At 38.8% G+C, this 20,343-nt stretch overlaps 1 protein-coding gene across 5 annotated transcripts in view; it reads right to left on the bottom strand.

The window, feature by feature from the left end:
• Cplane1 (ciliogenesis and planar polarity effector 1) overlaps positions 1-20,343 on the bottom strand; it is a 94,685-nt gene that overhangs the window by 16,231 nt on the left and 58,111 nt on the right. For 4 of the 5 annotated variants that reach the window (XM_031359817.1, XM_031359818.1, XM_031359819.1 and 1 more), the window contains 11 exons: positions 19,313-19,470; positions 18,250-18,379; positions 17,386-17,440; positions 15,356-15,460; positions 13,084-13,155; positions 11,794-11,903; positions 11,286-11,487; positions 10,939-11,088; positions 8,364-8,713; positions 2,632-2,719; positions 1,245-1,409 (listed from right to left, as the gene is read on the bottom strand). In XM_031359817.1, the coding sequence (XP_031215677.1) occupies positions 1,245-1,409; positions 2,632-2,719; positions 8,364-8,713; positions 10,939-11,088; positions 11,286-11,487; positions 11,794-11,903; positions 13,084-13,155; positions 15,356-15,460; positions 17,386-17,440; positions 18,250-18,379; positions 19,313-19,470 (1,585 nt within the window). The remainder of the gene's footprint in view (positions 1-1,244; positions 1,410-2,631; positions 2,720-8,363; positions 8,714-10,938; positions 11,089-11,285; positions 11,488-11,793; positions 11,904-13,083; positions 13,156-15,355; positions 15,461-17,385; positions 17,441-18,249; positions 18,380-19,312; positions 19,471-20,343) is intronic. The other variant, XR_004115585.1, reaches the window with a different exon arrangement.

The following is a 20,343-nucleotide window of genomic DNA, read 5'->3' as shown; positions in this document are numbered from 1 at the left end:
CTGTTTCCCTGGCTGTCCTAGAACTTGCTCTGTAGACCAGGCTGGCCTCAAACTCAAAGATCTCCCTATCAGCCTCTGCCTCCAAGTGCTGGGATTCCAAGCTAAGGTTGATTTATTTTTATTTTATGTGCATTGGTGTTTTGTCTGCATGTATGTCTGTGTGAGAGTTCCAAATCTCCAGGAATTGGAGTTACAGTTATGAGCTGTCATGTGGGTACTGGGAATTGAAAATGGTCCTCTGGTAGAGCAGTCAGTGCTCATAACAACTGGGCCATCTCTCCAGTCCCATAAAGAACACTTTAAAGAAGTTATTCTAACTCTATTTTTGAATTTTCCTTTGGGACTGCCTTCAAAAATGATTAAGCAGAATTAATAGTGTAATTCTCCATTAACCACAATTCTTCATTTTAAATTCTAGATAGTTACACCCAGTCTGCCATCTTCTTCCTGCATAAGCAGTGTCTTTGGGAATGTTACAGCTGTTTCTAAAAGTAAAATCCACCCCCAGTCAACCAACTATTTTCCATTAATTTTGTTTTTAAATGTAAGTTGCAGAAGAGAATACTCCAAGCTATTTTGTGGTCAAAATTGACCATGGTGGCTGGGAAATGACACTAGGTTTTTACAAGAGGCCAGCCTGGATGGAGACTCCTATTTAAGGCCCTGGAATTCTTATATTATTAAAAAAAAATAGTGATATTATTTCTTTTCAAGTTTACAATCACACATTAAATTCTAGAGGAAAATACTTCAATTTATCCAGGTTCCATGGGTTCTGTAAAAAATACTATACTTATTCACATGACTGAATGTCCTTGTAATAACGAGACATCTCTGAGTGAAATCAAACAGTGGCTCTATCTCTGTCTACACCTCAGTCTCAGCTGTGCAGTGAGAACCATGGTGTGTGAGAACTCCCTCACACCTTACAAAAGAACCATGCAAGAAACACAGTACATAGCAGGGGCCCAACAAATAACCAACAGTACTGTTATAAATTAAACTTCAACATTCTAATAATTAACATCTCAATTTTTATAAAGTTAAATAATACTAATTACTATATATGGTTTGAAGTGTTTATGACTTTTTATGTTTAGTGACATGTTTAAATTTTTCTTCCCTGAAGTGAACATTATAAAATTAATTCACAAACCTTTATACCTGTACCTTTCCCAGGTACAGTTCAGTGACACTTTAATGCAACAAAAGAACATATAAATCTAAGAAGTGAAGAACATTACCAGGAGAAGTGATATTCCGGCCTACGGAAGAGCAAGCGGCAGACCCCACAGAAGGGCATGCGTAGGTTTTCTGGCTAGAATGATTTTCTGCTATTGAAAATTCTGGCTCTGAAGTCTCCTCTGTATTGTTTTGATCTTCCATGTCCTCTTGAGTCTGGAAAGAGACTAATCCAATGCAGGCATACAATTATGAAAAGCATGAAGGGAAGAAATAAGAAAGCACAGCAGAAACAGTAAGATCTGGAAACAAAATTTTAGCTATTGAAGATAGGACGACAGAAAGCAGTTAGTGAACTAGAGAGAGAAGTATTAGTGACCGTGCCACTGAGCCCTAAAGATGAAGAAATTGTGAAAACACGCAAAACAAACACACAAAATGGCAATAGGGACTGGTGAGATGGCATAGCAGATGAATGCACTTGCTGCCAAGCATGAGAACTCCAGTCGGACCTATAGGACTCACAGAGGAGAGAAACAGCTCCCTCAGGTTGGCCTCTGACCTCCAGGGAGGTGTGCATTGCCTGCCTCCAAGCAAATAAACAAACATGTAAGTTTAAAAAAATTAAAGAAACAGAACAAGGTCCAAAATAAACCTAACAGGCACTTTCAGAAGAGGGGAAGGAGATGGAAACAGCATAAAGTTCCCAATGTTAAATCTTCAAAGTGGAGATTCTACCTAGGTGTAAGACAGAAATTCATACCTAGACATTGTATGAGAAAATAAAAATGGGGCTGGTGAGATGGCTCAGTGGGTAAGAACACCAACTGTTCTTCCAAAGGTTGTGAGTTCAACTCCCAGCAACCACATGGTGGCTCACAACCACCCATAATGAAATCTGATGCCCTCTTCTGGTGTGTCTGAAGACAGCTACAGTATACTTACGTATAATAATAAATAATTCTTTAAAAAAAAAAAGAAAAAGAAAAAGAAAAAAGAAAAATGGGTAAAGGGTAAATTTTAAAGCAACCAGAGATTTTAAAGCAGCAATTAGACTAATAGCACATAGGCATTGTAAACTCAACAACTAGAGAAGTCAATAAATACTGGGACAATGCGTTCAAATAGCGAGGGAAACACTAGAGTCAGAAACAAGGTGAGATTCTGCAGTCAGCTAGACAGTAAAGTTATTTTCAAAGATGGGGATAACTCATCAGTCACAGGCTTGGAAAGAATGAAGAACAGAAGTGAGGATGGAATGTGTATAGATACAGACACAGGATGCACACATGTGGTATACACATATATGTAGGCAAAACACCCATATAACATAACATAAAAATGACGAAAAAGACTAGGTGTAGGGTGGGGAGCAATGTCTTCGGCTCACATGTAGGAAGGATTTTTTTGAAGCCAGGCTTCAATACCAGCCCTGGTACCAACACAAACCTTCTTCAGAAATGCTGATGGCTTTTGAAGCTAGTAGCTTTTCAATTTCAGGGCCAGAAGATAATCCAACATGATCTACAAGTCCAGCCTACAAAAGAAAACAAACACAGCAAAACAAATGTTGAAATGCTAAACTTTAACCGGGCAGTGATGGTGCACACCTTTAATCCCAGCACTTGGGAGGCAGAGGCAGGCAGATTTCTGAGTTTGAGGCCAGCCTGGTCTACAGAGTGAGTTCCAGGACAGCCAGGGCTACACAGAGAAACCCTGTCTTGAAAAACCAAAAAAACAGAACTCGGATTCCTTCTGGTCTGTAGGGGCTGGGGTCCAGAGTGGACCTTGGGCACAAGCTCCTCAGCCAGTCCCACAACACCCAAAGGAAGCTCCACTCCCAGGCATTCTGACACACCTAGGATCAGAGGTGAGGAGGAACCAACATCTGTCCCAACACTGGGAGTAACTGGGACCAGCAGGACCAGGCACACAGGAACTCAGCCAACCCAGTGACTCTGGTTCCTTCTGGTCTGTCTGGGTTAGTGTTCTGAGCAGACCTTGGGTGCAGCCAGTCCCACAACACACAGAGAAAGCCCCACTCCCAGGTGATCTAACAAGCCCAGGATCCCAGAATCACAGAATCACAGAGACAGCTTGACTCTGAGGAATTCTGACACAACCAGGATCACAGGAAGGACAGGCTCCGGTCAGATTTAGCAAGGTCAGGTAGCACTAGAGTTAACAAGATGGCAGGGGGCAAGCGTAAGAAAATAAACAACACAAACCAAGGTCACTTGCCATGATCAGAACCCAATTCTCCCACCATAGCAAGTCCTGGACATACCATCACACCAGAAACGCAAGATTCCGATCTAAAATCACTTATCGTGATGATGATACAGGACCTTAAGAAGGACATAAATAGCACCCTCAAAGAAATACAGGAGAACACAGGTAAAGAGATAGAAGCTCTTAAAGAGGAAACACAAAAATTCCTTAAAGAACTACAGGAAAACACAATCAAACAGTGAAGGAAATGAGCAAAACCATCCAGAATTTAAAAGTGGAAATAGAAACAATAAATAAATCAGAAAGAGAGACAATCCTGGAGATAGAAAACCTAGGAAAGAAATCAGGAGCCATAGATGCAAGCATCACCAACAGAATGCAAGAGATAGAAGAGAGAATCTCAGGGGCAGAAGACACCTTAGAAAACATTGACACAACAGTCAAAGAAAATGCAAAAAGCAAAAAGGTCCTAACCCAAAACATCCAGGAAATCCAGGATGCAATGAGAAGACCAAACCTAAGGATAATATGTATAGAAGAGAGTGAAGACTCCCAACGTAATGGGCCAGTAAATATCTTCAACAAAATTATAGAAGAAAACTTCCATAACCTAAAGAAAGAGATGCCCATGAACTCCAAATAGACTGGACCAGAAAAGAAATTCCTTCCCATCACATAATAATCAAAACACCAAGTGCACTAAACAAAGAAAGAATTTTAAAAGCAGTAAGGGAAAAAAGGCAAGTAACATATAAAGGCAGGCCTATCAGAATTACGGCAGATTTCTCACCAGAGACTATGAAAGCTAGAAAATCCTGGGCAGATGTCATACAGACCCTACAAGAACACAAATGCCAGCCCAGGCTACTATCCCCAGCAAAACTCTCAATTACCATAGATGGAGAAAACAAGATATTCCATGACAAAACAAAATTTACACATCTTTCCACAAATCCAGCCCTACAAAGGATAATAAATGGAAAACATCAACATAAGGAGCAAAACTACACCCTAGAAGAAGCAAGAAGGTAATCTTTCAACAAATCCACACAAACCTAATTCCACCTTTTACAACAAAAACAACAGGAAGTAACAATTACTTTTTCTTAATATATTAATTTGAAAATTAATATTACGAATATATCCTAACCGATTGAAATCCAATAATATGAGGAATTGGAAATCTGTTGATTGTCATCCAGTGCTCTCTCTAATTTGGTAATTGGAGGAATAGGTCCAACATTGTACAATCTATATACACTGTCAGCTTGTATGTTTGTGACAGTGTCTGGCTGTGTACAACATAAGGGTCTTGAAACCTTGCTTCTCCTATCTCAGCCTCTCTATTAGTAGTATTGTTTATTTCATGTTTTTACACTATACTATGGTTTTCAGAACACCTTACATATTTCAAAAGTATTTATATACCCAAAAGAAACATAGACGATTAACTAGGAAGGTGGCTTGTAAGAGAAAAACAAAGCGAGACTGAATGCTTTGCTTGACATTTGTAACTTTTGTATCAAGTTTGAAGAAGAGGACTTTATAAGTTACTCTTTCTCTGAGATGAATGCTTTACCAAATTATCACAGCTAATGAACCAAATTCTTACCCTCACCTAATGTCTGTGCCACCCTCCAAGCAGAACCATTGTTCATTGAAACAGTTGGCGAATGACTTTATGGATAGACCATCTTAATACCTACACCATTTCTTAAATGAATGTAACCTGTTCTCTGTGGGCTGAGAATGAAGTCACTCACTCAAGTCAAATAGCTTTGACCATAGCAGGAAGTCTGTATCTAAAAATCGAGCCTACAATTCATTTCTTAGTGCAGCAGAACTATCAACTCTCAGCTTAGCTACAATGAAGGTAAAATCCTTTGGGGATGTGAGGGTCATTGAAATACAGCCATATTACAATGAAACCCAATGTCTAAAAATTGTTCTTATTTTGGGCTTGTATCACAGTAAGAGCCGAGATTTTAAACTCTACTAAATACAAAACAAACAAAAAGACTTTATATATTCATGTTCATTTAAGTAAATACTAGTAGTAATGTATTATTTTTAAGTATACAGTTAAGATGTTTGGAGTTATTTAAAATTTACATTGAGAAAAATATATTTTCACTATTACTGTAGACGAGCATCTACATAAGACTGTTAAATTGATTGTTGTTTTATATCAAACAACTTTTATAATACTTATTTTTATTGTTATAATATTTTATAAATTTTAAGGAATATAACAAAAAAGATATTGTAGGTATTGAAGGGGGATCTCTGGGAGGAGCGGTGGTACAACAGGGAAACAAGAATGTGATTCAATCCTATTTAATTAAAATATGTTTTTAAATGTTAACAAATTCAGATAAAAAAAAAAGAAGAAAAGCCAAAAACCAAAACAAAACAAAATGTATCTGACTTTAAATAAGCTTCTACTACTAGCTCAGAAAGCAATTTCAAAAGAGAGTCTTTGAAGAAAAAGCCATCAAGAACTACTGTGATGCCCAAGATTCATCTGGACATGTCCAAGTTTGTGTTTGTTAATTCTAGCACTCAGGAGGCAGAGGCAGGCAGATCTCTGGGTTTGAGGACAGACTGGTCTACAGAAGGAGTTCCAGGACAGCCAGGGCTACAGAGAAACTCTGTCTCAAAAAAGAAACCAAAACATATAAACAAAAACATATCATGTAAATACCACAGTACCATTATTAGTAATGAACTAGTCATATTTTATGTGATTTCACATGTTTAATCTTAACTTTTTAACATGTAAGGATTAAAAGAACAGTATATATTATCTATTCCAGTAAGAATGGCTATTGTCAAAAGGACAATATTACATGAAGATGTGGAAAAAAGGCATTTCTTGTATACTGTTCATGGAAATGTAAATTAGAGCAGCCACTATGGAAACACTGTGGCGATTCCTCACAAAGTTAAAAATAGAACTACAATAAAATCTAGCTGCCCCATATCCAAATAATAAATATAAAGAAAAGAAGCATCTGGATTCATATGGTCACTGTAGTACCCCTCACAGAAGTCCAGAGATGGCTAGCTTTAGCATAGGTGGCCTGTGAGAGCTGCCCTGCCTGAGACATCAGATCTAGTGGACATCAGATCTAGTGGACATCTTCAGCATCCAGCTACCTTCAAGCCTGTGGATGACACAGCTTTATCCTAACAACAGGAAAGGGAAACAACCTTAGTACTCATAAATGGACGAACGGATACAGAAAATATAGGACACATAAGAGACACTTCTATTCAGACACAAAACAACAGAGCCCCGTTATCCATCCCGATATGGACAAAATTGATGATGTTACGGAAAGAGAAGCACATGGGGAAGTCTTCTGGGGCAGTGCAGACAGTTGTTCTCACAGAAACCATGAGGCTGGAGACACTGTGGTGACTGATGGAGGATGGGGCTGAGAAATGACTGTTGCAGTCACACAGAAGGCAGACACTGTGGGCTGCACATCAGGTTTACTACAAGGAACAGTAATGTGCTGTACATTTCAAAAACCAGGAAGAAAGCATTTCCTAAAGTTTCATCACAAAGAAATGAGCGTATGTTTGAGGAGACAGGTTTAGTTGGATTTCAATATTACATAATACATATTTGCAAAATGGCAAATGGTATTTTATTAGTAAGTACAGTTTTTGTTTTTATGTGCAAGTTAAAAATAAATTTAACAACGCATCCTATAAGCTCCATGAATTTGTTAAAGAGCTACACACTAGCAAGCCAGAGTGCCTGTTGGGTAAGTCACAGGTGGACACTCCTCCTACAGGCTGCTCTGCATTTTTCAACATTAAACTTGAACATATTTAACATATTTTTAGTGTTGGTTCTTCAGTGAAATTTCTTCTGTGAAAATTCAAGAGAGCAACCTGTACTACATCCTAGACTTTGTCTCAAGGACAGGAACATGCTTGTGTGAAATAATTTCCTTCAAGACCTCTTTTTCCTACTCTAACCTTAACTTTAGTACCTTTTCCTTAAGCAGAATGCATCAGAAGCATTGGCTGGCTCATTGACTGGCACAACACTCATGCAGAGGACAAACAACAACTGGCAGGAGTTGGTTCTCTCCTCCCCGTGTGTACTCTGGGGACACAGAATGACAACAATGGGATTGTCAGGCTTAGGGCCAAGTGCCTTTACATACTGCGTGAGCTATTTCAAATGTAAAGAGGGCAGTATTTGTAAAGTTGTAAGTCTTTGAGAGGAAAAGGACACTCCACTGAAACCATACTGTTTGCAGCTCATGGCCTTCCCTGCTGAGGAGCACAGGCTTCCTACTTAAAACCTTATGGTGGTTGTTCTCAACTCTGGGACATTTGACATGCCAGAAATTAGGACTTGGGTTGTGCTACTGGCACCTACTGAGTGAAGCCCAGTGCTGCCAAACATGCTGTAACACATAGGAAAACAGAAGTATCCAGAGCCGGAGTGTAGCTCACTAGCAGAGCACTTTCCTAACATGTGAATGACCTCAGAACCACAGAAGGATGGAAAAAAGATAACTACCTAGTGCAGTGGTTCTCAACCTTCCTAATGCTACAGCTCTTCAATACAGTTCATGTTGTGGTGAGCCCCAACCATAAAATTATTTTCATTGCTACTTCATACCTGTAATTTTGCTGTTACTAATTATAATGTAAATGTATGTGTTTTCTGATGGTCTTAGGTGATCCCCTGTGAAAGGGTTGTTTAATCACCAAAGAGGTCAGTAACGCACAGGTTGAGAACTGCTGATCTAGCCTGTCAACAATACTGAGGTTAAAAAATTCTAGCTTAAATTTTTTCCCATTATTTAAGTCACATATATAGAATGATTTCATACTAATCATTCTATATATCTAATAACTCAATTGTAGCCATCACCACAGGCTCTCATATACACAAAATCACCAGAAAACAATAATGATACCTTTTCCCAGTGTAGATTCAGCACTTCTGGTGCAGGGAAGTCTTGCTCTATATTTTCTGCAATGGTCTGCACTGTTAATAGCTGCTCATCCATCTTGTGAAGTTTGGCAGTAAGATGTTCAAACTTCAGAGCAGCAGGGATTGATGTGAGACATACAGCGGGGCTTGGAAGGGGACACGAAGCGGGGCTTGGAGGGGGACACACAGGAGAGCTTGGACGGGGACACGCAGCAGGGCTTGGTGTGGGACATACAGGAGAGGCATTCTGTAGCAGGGTCCAAAGCAGGGACTGTCCCACAGAGTCCAATTTTGTGTTCTCTTCCTTGAACTGGAAGTTTTGTTCTAGTATATCTAAACAGTTATCAAAGAAAGATCAACATTAATTTTGCTAAAGGAAAAAGTAGACAAGGTCATTCTCACTTTAAACCAATATACCATTACTTTTCAAATCAACTTTATTAAGAAATTTATAAATTCATTCAGTGTCTACACTGCTGCAATGTATCTCTGTAGTGAATTAAAGTCCTAGACCAATGTGGTCCCACAAAGCTCTACTCACACAGCAACTGAATGGCACCTTTGTACCTTCTTACACAGTGTGTCAAAAGCAACTTAACTTCTTTCTGACTTTTTGAAAATAAAGCATTAGTAAAAGGTGGATTCAGTGTTGATTACTACTGACTCCAGGAAGAATGTGAGCCAAGCAGAGAACCTGGAAGACCAACTTATTGTTTCTCTGGCTGGCTGCCTCTTCCCTGGTACCAAGCTGAGGGAACTGTACTTCCATGCACCACGTTTCCCAGCCCAGAACCTTGGCAGTAAGCTAGGGCTGCTCTCCTTCAGATCCCCAAGTAACACACAACACTGGTGACTGTCCTTCCTCCATGTCTCCATTCTTATCCTACTCAACTGTGTTTTCAGAATACAGACCTCAAACAATATCCTAGTTTTCTCCTGTGTAGTCTCTCTCACGGAGCCTAACAGGTCTTATTAGAAACATAAATATGATAAAAGTTACTTTTCTCCCCAAAACCTTTCCATATGTCTCTAATGTCTTCACTCTAAAGGTCTACATGTTTCAATATGTCTAACAATGTCAGTCTTCTTCCACCTCCAAACCTTCAGCTCTTGCTATTGCTTTCAACAAATACTATGTCTGCCTCTAAGAATAGTGAACTTCCCAAACCCAGCAGGCTCACAAAACTGAACTACTGCAGCCAATCCTCTCTCAGTCTGAGTACAGTTAACCATTACCATTGGTATCTCTCCTTTAAACCACCTGAGGATAACTGATGGCTGTGTTGCTCAAGAACGTCATCAGCCATCCTCCACAGCACTGACAAGCTGTGTCCTGATCATCCCTTTACCCTTCTGTCTTCCTTTCTCCACAGTCACTGCCCACAGGCTGACAATCTGCAATTACTTTTTCACTCCTAAATAGTATTGAGTCCCTAAATAGTTCAACAATGAGAAATCTATCAAAAACAGATTTTTTCCCTACTGCATTTAGCTCATAGAAGTTTTATGAAGTTCAAGTTTTGCAATGAAGTGCTCTGAAAAATGAGAATTATAACAAATATAAATGGTACTTTTCAATCGTCTCTGGCCTTAGTCCTGGTCAGGCCTTCCAAGAGAAGATGCTGTCAGTGCTGATCTTGCCCTGCTTACCCCTGCCTCAGCTGACTCTCATGGTTTTTACTATCTGTCTATCAATCCTATTTCTCAGCAGCCTGAAGTAGCATCTCTTATCTCCCTCAGGAAGATCTGGTGCACACAGACTTAAAGGAAAAAATACAGCAGAAACCATGACCTTGTCATATAAAGAAAGGAGCTGGTTGAATTTAGAAATATATATTCTTATACATAGACACATAGGCATGAACAATTCATGAAAAAAAAAGTCCATGAATTTGAAAGAGACCAAGGAAGAGAATATAGGAGGATTTGAAGAGAGAAAAGGAATAGGCAATGATATAATTATATATTATAATGTCAAAAATCAAACTTAATAAACCCAAAAAAACAAAACCTCCACTACTAGTTGGTTACCATGCCCATGTATTCACTATGTACTATTACAGAATTTCCTGCGTGTGTGTGTGTGTGTGTGTGTGTGTGTGTGCTGGGCAGAGTGGGAAGTGTGTGTGGCACCATGTGAGTATGAAGGTCATAGGACACTTTTAGGGAGCTGGTTCTCCCCTTCTATCCTGGAATCTGGTTGAACTCAAGTTATCAGGCTTGAAAGTATAAGTGTTTTTATTGGCCCAGAAGTTCCCTTCCTTTCAAAGATGAGAATTCCTTTAAAATATCAAAATACTAAAGAACTCTGACAAGATGTTTATTTTCAGCCTTATGACCTTGAGAAAGGTGTGCAGGTGTAGATCTGAAGTCTCCTTGCAAACTACTAAGGGTCCCAGGCTTGGAGCTCTGGCTGCTCCTCATTTATATTCCTTACTCCTTTCTCTTGCAAGTGCTTTTGCAATGATCAAGTAGCAATGCTTCTTTCTTATGTAAGAGGAATCGGGGGTGGGGGTGGGGTGAGGGGGTGGGCCATGCACTAAATCCTGGCTGTTTACCTCCGTCCTGTTGTCTCTCTGATGGCATCACTGAGGGCACCCCAGGCTCCTCTGCTTTGATAGCACTTTTTCTCCAGCTTTCCCCACTCTGACAGGATTGAGTCATTTTTGCAGGTTCAGAAATTAAACCCAGAGTAGAACTTGCAGATTCTATCAAGAACACACAAACTTTGAGGGTCAATGTCCAAGCCTGGCATCTGGAAAGCTAACAGAACATTTCTAAATGAGAACAGAAGCATGCCAAAGGGCAATGTATCTGGAGATCTAGAAGACTTGGGGTAAGAATGATAGTGCTACATACATTTTAGTGTATTTAATTTGTTTTAAAGTAAGAAAGAAAATAATACCTTGACTCTGAAAAGCATGAGGGGGGACAGCATTGACAACTGAAGCTGCCATACACTGTAACTCTGCCGATGACGGAACTTGTGGAGAAGGGCTTTGTGGCTTGGTGACATTGGTGACCTCATTTGAAGGCTCCTCACTGGCAGGTAATCCCAACAGGTCATCAGCTTCAATGTCAACCACATCTATGTATGTGTGTCTAGCCTGAGTCAAACACAGAGTAATCATTCCTTTTTTTTACATGACCATAAAAGGGGTGGTGGTGGCACAATTCATCACTCCTCTTAATTAACAAGAGGACATGTGCCTAACTTGGAGAAAGCAGCACCAGGTATGTTCCTGGTTCTAGTTTACAATACTCTAGGGCATAACATTTAAGCAAATTTTCTTACAAAGCTATGCAGATTTTTACACTCATTTCACCCATAAAATGGGATATATATGGATGACCATAATAAGTTTTGACACGTGGTTATTATTAAAATTCAATGCATAGACCAAGACTATTACCATATGAGGTGGGGAAGGAGACAAAGGTTTCTCTGATATTCCAGTGGGAAGTCTGACATTTAGATATATATCTGGAATCAATAGCTGTGGAACATTCAGAGGTTCATGGCCTGGAAATTAAGGAAAGAAAATCAGGAATGTTAAGCATGTCTATAGTCATTAAGTTTCTAAGAATACATTTGCAACAAATAACATAAAATGTATATTTCTTAAGATCTAAATAGAAATTTCTTAGGTATGAATAGATTAAAGAAAATTAACTTCCAGGTGATGGTGGTGCACACCTTTAAGCATAGCACTCAGGAGGCAGAGGCAGGTGATCTCTGTGAGTTAGAGGCCAGCCTGGTCTACAGAGGGAGTTCCAGGTCAGTGAGGGCTGGACAGAGAAACCTTGTCTCAGGAAAAAAAAATTCTAGTCTAAGGGTGATTTTCTATAGGAAAATTTAAAATCAGAAACAAAAAAACTACTTTTATGAATAATATACATAGACAATAAGCTATATAAAATTGTAAAGAATATATTTCCTATTTCTATTTTAAGTATATTAGTTATTTTATGTAAAAGGAACATATGTATTAGCTACATTTTTAAAACTTTCAATAGTTTATTTTCACTAAGATATAATTCATACTCTTACAATAGTCATAGTGTTCACTGCTAATGTTTAAAGTTTAAAATGTTCTAACCCTGATTTTCACTAGCTAATTGCTTCTTCTTCAATAGTAAATAAAGAGGCTTGCCACTACAGAAGTAAGCAGACAGCTGAACTCTGTGCTTTAGTTCTAGAACTCAAATCTACTTTTAATAAAGTATCATTTTAAATTCATATGTAAAAGGAAATTCGTGTCTTATTGGCTTTACTGAAAAACTGCTGGGCTGGAAAGATGGCTCAGCAGTTAAGGGCACTGACTGTCCTTCCAAAGGTCCTGAGTTCAAATCCTAGCAACCACATGGTGGCTCACAACCATCTGTAATGAAATCTGATGCCCTCTTCTGGTGTGTCTGAAGACAGCTACAGTGTACTTAGATATAATAATAAATAAATCTTTTTAAAAAAAGAAAAAAAGGAAAAAGAAATACTGCTAATAAAGATGAAATTTAATGACAGGTTATCTTTAAAAACCAAAGGAAAAAATAAAGCAAAAATTATTTAAATTGTCAACCTATCTCTATGAAGCCACTCCCTTGGTTAAACTGTCTTTTCTGTGGCAAAGAGTCACGTTAGCATTAGCGCTAATGCAGACATAATTTTAATAAGTCAACTTCCTCTCAGAGAATAAAGAACTCACCTGAGCTTGTAGAAATGACTTGTTGATTTTTATTACTTTCAGAATCAACTTCTTGGGAAGTACCTTCCTTATCTTGTGGTAAATTCAGATATATGAGGAAAAGAGAAAAAATAGAAAAAGAAATTTTCAAACAGGGAAATTAAATATATAAATGCACATAATTAGATAGTATATGTAAAAGGTAGTGAGAAAATAGATCACCAGCTTAATTTAATTTTTAAGCAATATGACTGTAGATTTTATTTAACTCTGAAACATGGTCTTACTACATACTCTGGCTGACCTGGACCTCATTATGGTGAACAGGCTGGCCTCAGACTCACTCAGGCAGAGATCCCCTGCCTCTACTCCTGAGTGCTGGGTTTAAAAGCATGAGCCACTATGCCAGAGAAGATCCTAATCCTTAAAAAAGCAAAGATGGGCCAGGAGTGGTGGTGCATGCTTTTAACCCCAGCATTCAGGAGCAGAGGCAGATGAATCTCTGAGTACAAGATCATCTGGGTCTACACAGCCAGCTGTAGGCCAGCCAGAGCCACATACTGAGACCCTGGCTCACCCTCCCTCAACCCACAAAAAAGAGAAGAAAGAAAACAGCTCTGAAAACTGCCTAACACATCAATGCACTCAACAATCAGAAGCTGGTTAAATATCTTATGGCACAACTAGAAAAGGAATATGCTTATAAAATACTCTTGTCAATAGGAGAGAATGTATAATGTAAGTAGAAATCAAAGGAAATGCACTCAGTACACTCCTGAACATAGGCTAGTTGGTAATTTCAGATACAAGGTGACTATAACATGCCCTATGCCATCTAATTTTCTTAAACAGACTTATATAATTATGTAACAACATAGTAAGGAGTATCACATAATATAAAGTATTTTAAACATCACTTCTTAATTAGCATTGATTTTATTAGTACACATGAACTATACAAAATTGAGCACACACACATCACTTTCAACGTTGCTATAAGTGTACACAATTCAATACAAAGAAACAGCATGTTACAATACATTATGAGGATGTCTAAAGCTAACAGGAAAACCAACACTGGGACATGGCAGTAGAGCTCTCAGGGAAAAGCAAGGGACACAAGAATACCAGGGCCCAGGGGCTCAGAGAGTATCAAAGAGCATTTCTACTATGCTCGTTACCTAGCTATGTGAAATGTATGACTTCATATTTGTCATAGCTTGCTATATTATACCAATGACTACTTAAGCATTTCACAAGAAGTCAAAATTGAGGAAACTTAATGAGTACTTGAAAGGTTCCATCCGCTTCTACTCATTGTCATTTGCTCTCAGACTGACCACAATCTAGCCTTCTTCTCATGCCAGCTTTCTAGCTAGAATCCTGAGCCTCCCATTCCAGAGCTATAATTCCAGGAAGGGAGGCTCATGGCCTAGGGAGTCTAATTCACAACGTTGTTTGTACTCATTGAAATCTGTAACATATTAGTTTCAACAACAACAAAAATCTCTATTTTTGTTTTATTTAAATTATAAGTTCAAGTTATTATAAGTGCTATTTCTTTTTAATTAATTAATTCATTCATTCACTTTATATCCCAGTAACCATCTCCCTCCTCTCCTCACCATTACCCCTCCCCTATTTTGAATCTTCCCTAGGAGAATAACTTGGGATAAATATCTAATATCACATAGTTTAAGATTCCCTTAAAGTCACTGCCTTAAAAAGAAAGTATAAATATCTTTTTTTAAAAAAAATTATGTGTATGTCACTAGCTAGTTCAAGACCCCCGACACATATACAGTAGAGGACTGCCTGATTTGGCCTCAGTGAGAGAAGATGCATCTAACCCTCAAGAGACTTGAAGCCCAGGGAGTAGGAGGTCTGGTGGGTGAGAGTGAGGGGGTGGGGACATTCTCTTAGAGACAGGGAGGAGGAATAGGATGAGGAACTGTCAGAGGATGGACCAGGAGGGGGATAACGACTGGACTGTAAAAGGAAATAAAAGTAATAAAAAAAAATTGGATAGATATGTTGCTTCATGAGTAAATGAAGTAATCAATATCAAAAAAATGTGTGTATGTTAGTATGTATGCTGATATTAAGCACAGATGCCGCAGAGGGCAGAAGACTGTATCAGATGCCCTAGAGCTGACGTAACAGTTACTTGTGAGCTGCCTGACATGGATGCTAGGAACCAAACTGGTTCTCTGGAAGAACAGCAACTGCTCTTACCCTCTGAGCTATGCCCCCAGAAGCAATCTATGAAGTTTTTAACTTTTAAAGTATTTACCTGGGTCTGTGTTTGTACTTGCATCATGACTTCCCACAGCTTTCTTTTGTACAGAAGCCATGAAATGCAGTCCCGCAGAAGTATTAACATCATCTTCTAACATTTCTTAAATATAAAACAAAATACAGAAAACAATCACTGAGAGGCAACGTGTCAGTGGAAGCACAGTAACTGGTGTTGGGCATTGGGATGTTATCCAAGTGCATTATCTACATGAGGTACTGTATACACTATCTTTAAATACACGGTGAATCAAACCCACACTTGTAGAGGACACTATATGTCACACCCAAAAACCTAGAGCCTTCTGCTCTAGCTAATAAAGATCCAGCAGAAGCAATGTGATAAGATCATTATTATAGAAAACCCACCCATCCAATGTGTAGCAAGTAGATTTGAATGAATAAAACTGAAAAAAGTGAGATAAGGCTTCTGTAACAGTATTAAAAAAGAAGTAAGACAGTCTAAGACTGGTTACTGGGTAATGAGGGAAAGTAAAAGGCAGAATTTGGGGTTGTTTTTTGTTAGGTTGATCGTTATATAAATGGAGATATGTTCTTGGGTATAACACAATACACATCCACTCGTGTACTACACATTCATTTAAAAAAAATGGCATCACTGCCGGGCGTGGTGGCGCACGCCTTTAATCCTAGCACTTGGGAGGCAGAGGCAGGAGGATTTCTGAGTTTGAGGCCAGCCTGGTCTACAGAGTGAGCTCCAGGACAGCCAGGGCCATACAGAGAAATCCTCTCTCGAAAAACCAAAAAAAAAAAAAAAAAAAAAAACCAAAAAAAATGGCATTATACAAATGACACTGTTCTGAACTGATTCACATTTTTAAAGTATGTGTACTTTCTATGACAAATTCAATGTTGGGGATATCCTCCTATAATTTCCTTATTTAGGCCTTTTTTATTCTATTTGACATAGTAATTAACTACATCAGTCTACTGCAGAGTTTAGCAAACTTTCTCTGTAGCAACTCCTCTACTTTATTATGGTCAGAAAGCTGTGAGAGGTTGTTTCTGTAAAACTAGATTCATAAAAGCAGGCATGGTCTAGAGCAGCCCTTGATGTCAACCATTACTCTACTGGATAAAACATGAAGTACAAAGACCCTCCACCTTGTTAAATAGAATAGGAAAGTTACTGTGATGGTTTGGATAAAAATGACCCCATAGGCTCATATATTTGAATGCTTAGTCACTAGGGAGTGGAATTGTTTGAAAGGATTAGAAGGATGGGGAGGCGTAGCCTTGTTGGAGGGAATGTGTCCCTGGGGATGGGTTCTGAGGTTTCAAAAGCCCATACACCATCTCTCTCTCTCTCTCTCTCTCTCTCTCTCTCTCTCTCTCTCTCTCTCGCTCTCTCTCTCTGACTCTCTCTGACTCTCTCTCTCTCTCTCTCTCTCTCTGACTCTCTCTGACTCTCTCTGACTCTCTCTCTCTCTCTCTCTCTCTCTCTCTCTGCTTGTGGATGTAGCTCTCAGCTACTGTTCCAGAGCCATGTATACCACTATGCTTCCTGCCGAGTTGATAATGGACTGTTCCAATTAAATGCTTTCTCTTATAAGAGTTTCACTGCTACATTATGGTGGTGCACACCTTTGACCCCCAACACTCAGGAGGCAGGGGCAAAGGCAGAAGGCTCTCTGGAGTTCAATGCTAGCCTAGTCTATGAAGTCAGTTCCAGGTCATGCAGGGATACATGGAGAAACCCTATCATAAAAACAAAACAATAAACAAAAGACTTGTGTGGTCATGGTATCTCTTCACAGCAACAGAACACTAAGACAGTAATATAGTCTTATGTTTATATTAATTTCTTTTTTTTTTTTTAAATTCCTGAGACAGACCTGTGTAGCCCTGACTGACCAGGATCTTAAATTGTAGACCACCTGTCTATGTCTTCCAAGTGCTGGGATTAAATAAAAGTATGTGCCACCATGCCCGGCCTTATTACATTTATTTCTAAACAGCTGACTTAACACTAAACTTAGACATTACATTAATCGTCTGTATACATACCAAAAGGAATGTCAAATTTATCCAAAGGTTGAGAATCATGATGTCCTATTTGTTCCTAAATGGAGTCCAAGATAATCAATCTATTAATAATTCAAAGACATTTATTATTTTGGAAAAAACATGTCTAATAGCTCTAAAGATCGAATGCTTTGCAGATTCAATTTCTATAATTTTAGGTAAAACTGCTTTCTCTATCAAGTTATTTATTCTGTCAAAGCAACTGTATAAAAAGTTCATGAAATCCACAAGTCAAGTAATACAAATAGTATTACCAATTTAACACCAACTTACTAATTACCATGTACAAATCTCCATAGCAGGATAGACTTGATGCTCAAACTTATACCCCTGTCCTGCTAGTCCTCAATGGACTCAAAAGACATCTGACTAAGTGCCTCCAGACATATTCATGAGGACTTAATGAAAAAGCATGGCTTTAAGAACACATACATAAATTATATATCTCTTTAATGTTTGTTCTAAACTGAATGAATGGTTAAATAGGTCTGACTTGTAATAAAGGTTACATAGGAAATCTATCTGGATAACGCTGGAGACATCTCAGCCTTTGACAGAAAATGATCATTATGTGCATGAAGACAGAGAAAAAGCCCAGAGTGACGTCATACACAGCAAGTCACCAGGCAGAGGCTCTAAGCTGCAGTCTTTTCAAAGTGCTGTCCAGTTGTTTTTCACCTGCATAAAAGAGGGTGTCCATTTGTGAAGGGAATCAGCACGGCTCTTGTGTGCACTATAATGGGCAGACTCTCTATAGCTTGAAACTCCAGCACAGGCTACAGCCACAAAGAAACACTCAACTGTTCCATGCAAGTGCGGGAAGATCCTACTGTAGCTGTTCTGTACCTTGGGCTCCATGACGACGTCTGACTCATTACTAATGAGGGAATCCTCTGGTCGGAAACTAACATTTGGTTTTCTTCTTGGCTTCTGAGCTCTTCCTTCTTGCAGCTCCCTTCCGGCTCGTCTGCTTTGCCTGTGGAAGACAATGGGTAGAACATGGTTTCCCTTATAGTAACTTTAGGTTCTCATCTGTGACTTGCTACATGAAAACAACTGCTGAACACCCATTTCATTAAGATTTAGCTAACAAGATATTCTGCTAGAATACAAGCAATTATAGTAGACACTCAATTAAGTATTCTGAACTGGTCACTAGAATCTGGGGATAGATATATACCTTTTAAGCATTTTCAAACTCTTCCGGTGCCAGAAACCCTATGAAAAACCTCCACTAAGCTCCATGAAGAGGCTAAATTAAAAAAACAAAAACAAACAAACAAAAAAACAAAAAACCCTCAGCAAGGAGCACTCGAGGCAGAAAGAACAGCATTTAAACACATGTTCTATATATACCCACTGGAGGGCCGAGACTATAATAGGTACTCCTCAGTTAGACTGGGGCAGCCTTGTTTCTACACGCACACTCCTCGTGTGTGTGTGTGTGTGTGTGTGTGTCTGTGTGTATGCATGCGCGTGCACGCTTTTGCATGTGCATGTGTGTCTGTGTTTAAAGATGAAACACTTCATATTGTCACTACCCTCCTACCTTGTAACAGCTTGGGGATATATGGTAGAGTGAGTAAAGACAAATATACTGGTTAATTGCACATGAGTTTTACCCGGTCCCAAAGATTTGTGCTACAAAATCTAATTGTTCATTCTGTCAGAGACACACAAAGAAAAACACTCCAGCCACGAATTTTAAGAAAAATGGGTGGTTGGGGGGGAAGACCAATATCTCACAATAGAGTAAATCTTTCCAAACTAAAAGACTAATTTAAACACATGGCAAGTGACAAGGACACTACTAATTACATGTACTCGTGCACTGTGAAGGAGCTGAAGCAGAGCCATTTTCATGACTTTGGTATACAACTTATCAGTTGACATTTCATTCAGAACTTGCCTCTTCTTTCCTTGTGTTATTTTAGATGCTTCCATATTGACCTTTAAAAACTGAAGATGAGCAGAATCACCTTGTTCAAATACATTGTGTGCTAGTTTTTGTTGGCTTCTTTTAAATGCCAGGAGGTTTTCAAGTGGAATAAGTTGAGGCTTCTTATACTACAAAAAGAAAACAAAACTCAAATACACAATTATGTTGAAAAACAAAACATTTAAATTAAACTAAGACACATAAGAGACAGAATACATCCAACCAATGAGTGGAGTTGGACAGGAAGAGTGATTGTCTATATCTTAGACAGTAAGAGAGGACTGCTAAAATTTCCTACAGGTCTTTTTTATTTTCTCCCCTGGAAAAAAACTCAGGGCCTGGAGCATGCTAAGTCTGTACTCCGCCATGAGCTGCCTCCTTGGCACTCAACTGAGTCATCTTGAGCTCTCTGTCTTCAAAACTTCATTTCCACATAAAAATCTTCCTCCTATGAGAAACTATGTATGGCATTTAATTGATTATAAATATGCAATGGCTTAAAGACTATAAATGGAGTAAGCATATTAGCATATTCTGATGATTCCTAAATAGGGGTGATCCCTAAATAGGGGTTATCTGATCGATCCCTAAACAGGGATTATCAGAAGAATTTGGGCTTTAGCATATTATTATAATAAAAAAAACTTTAAAAATTATTCTCAAAATAATAGATTTCTGCATCATGAATCCTTTCTTCTGTTCTTACTATGTCAAGGAAAGGAGGCATGGTTAGTACTTCTCCTAATGAATAACCACGTCTCTTCATAGTAGCATCTGGGAGAAGAAAGTATACCACAGAACAAGTTACTCAGTTACTACCCAGTGTATACTACTAACTGACACAGTTACAAGCTAAACTAGCCGAGTTTCATAAATTAAGGTAGGATCTTTGAGGAGGACTCCATGGATTTATAAAGCTACTGTTGTCTTTATATGGAATGCTACTGAGAAGCTGGCTTGTACTTTTTGTAAGCCAGGCAGTGGTGGCGCACACCTTTAAT

This window comes from Mastomys coucha, unplaced genomic scaffold, assembly GCF_008632895.1.
Source record: "Mastomys coucha isolate ucsf_1 unplaced genomic scaffold, UCSF_Mcou_1 pScaffold8, whole genome shotgun sequence".
NCBI lineage: Eukaryota > Metazoa > Chordata > Mammalia > Rodentia > Muridae > Mastomys > Mastomys coucha.
Note: the sequence above shows the minus strand (reverse complement) of the source record. Positions and strands in the feature narration are given on the sequence as shown.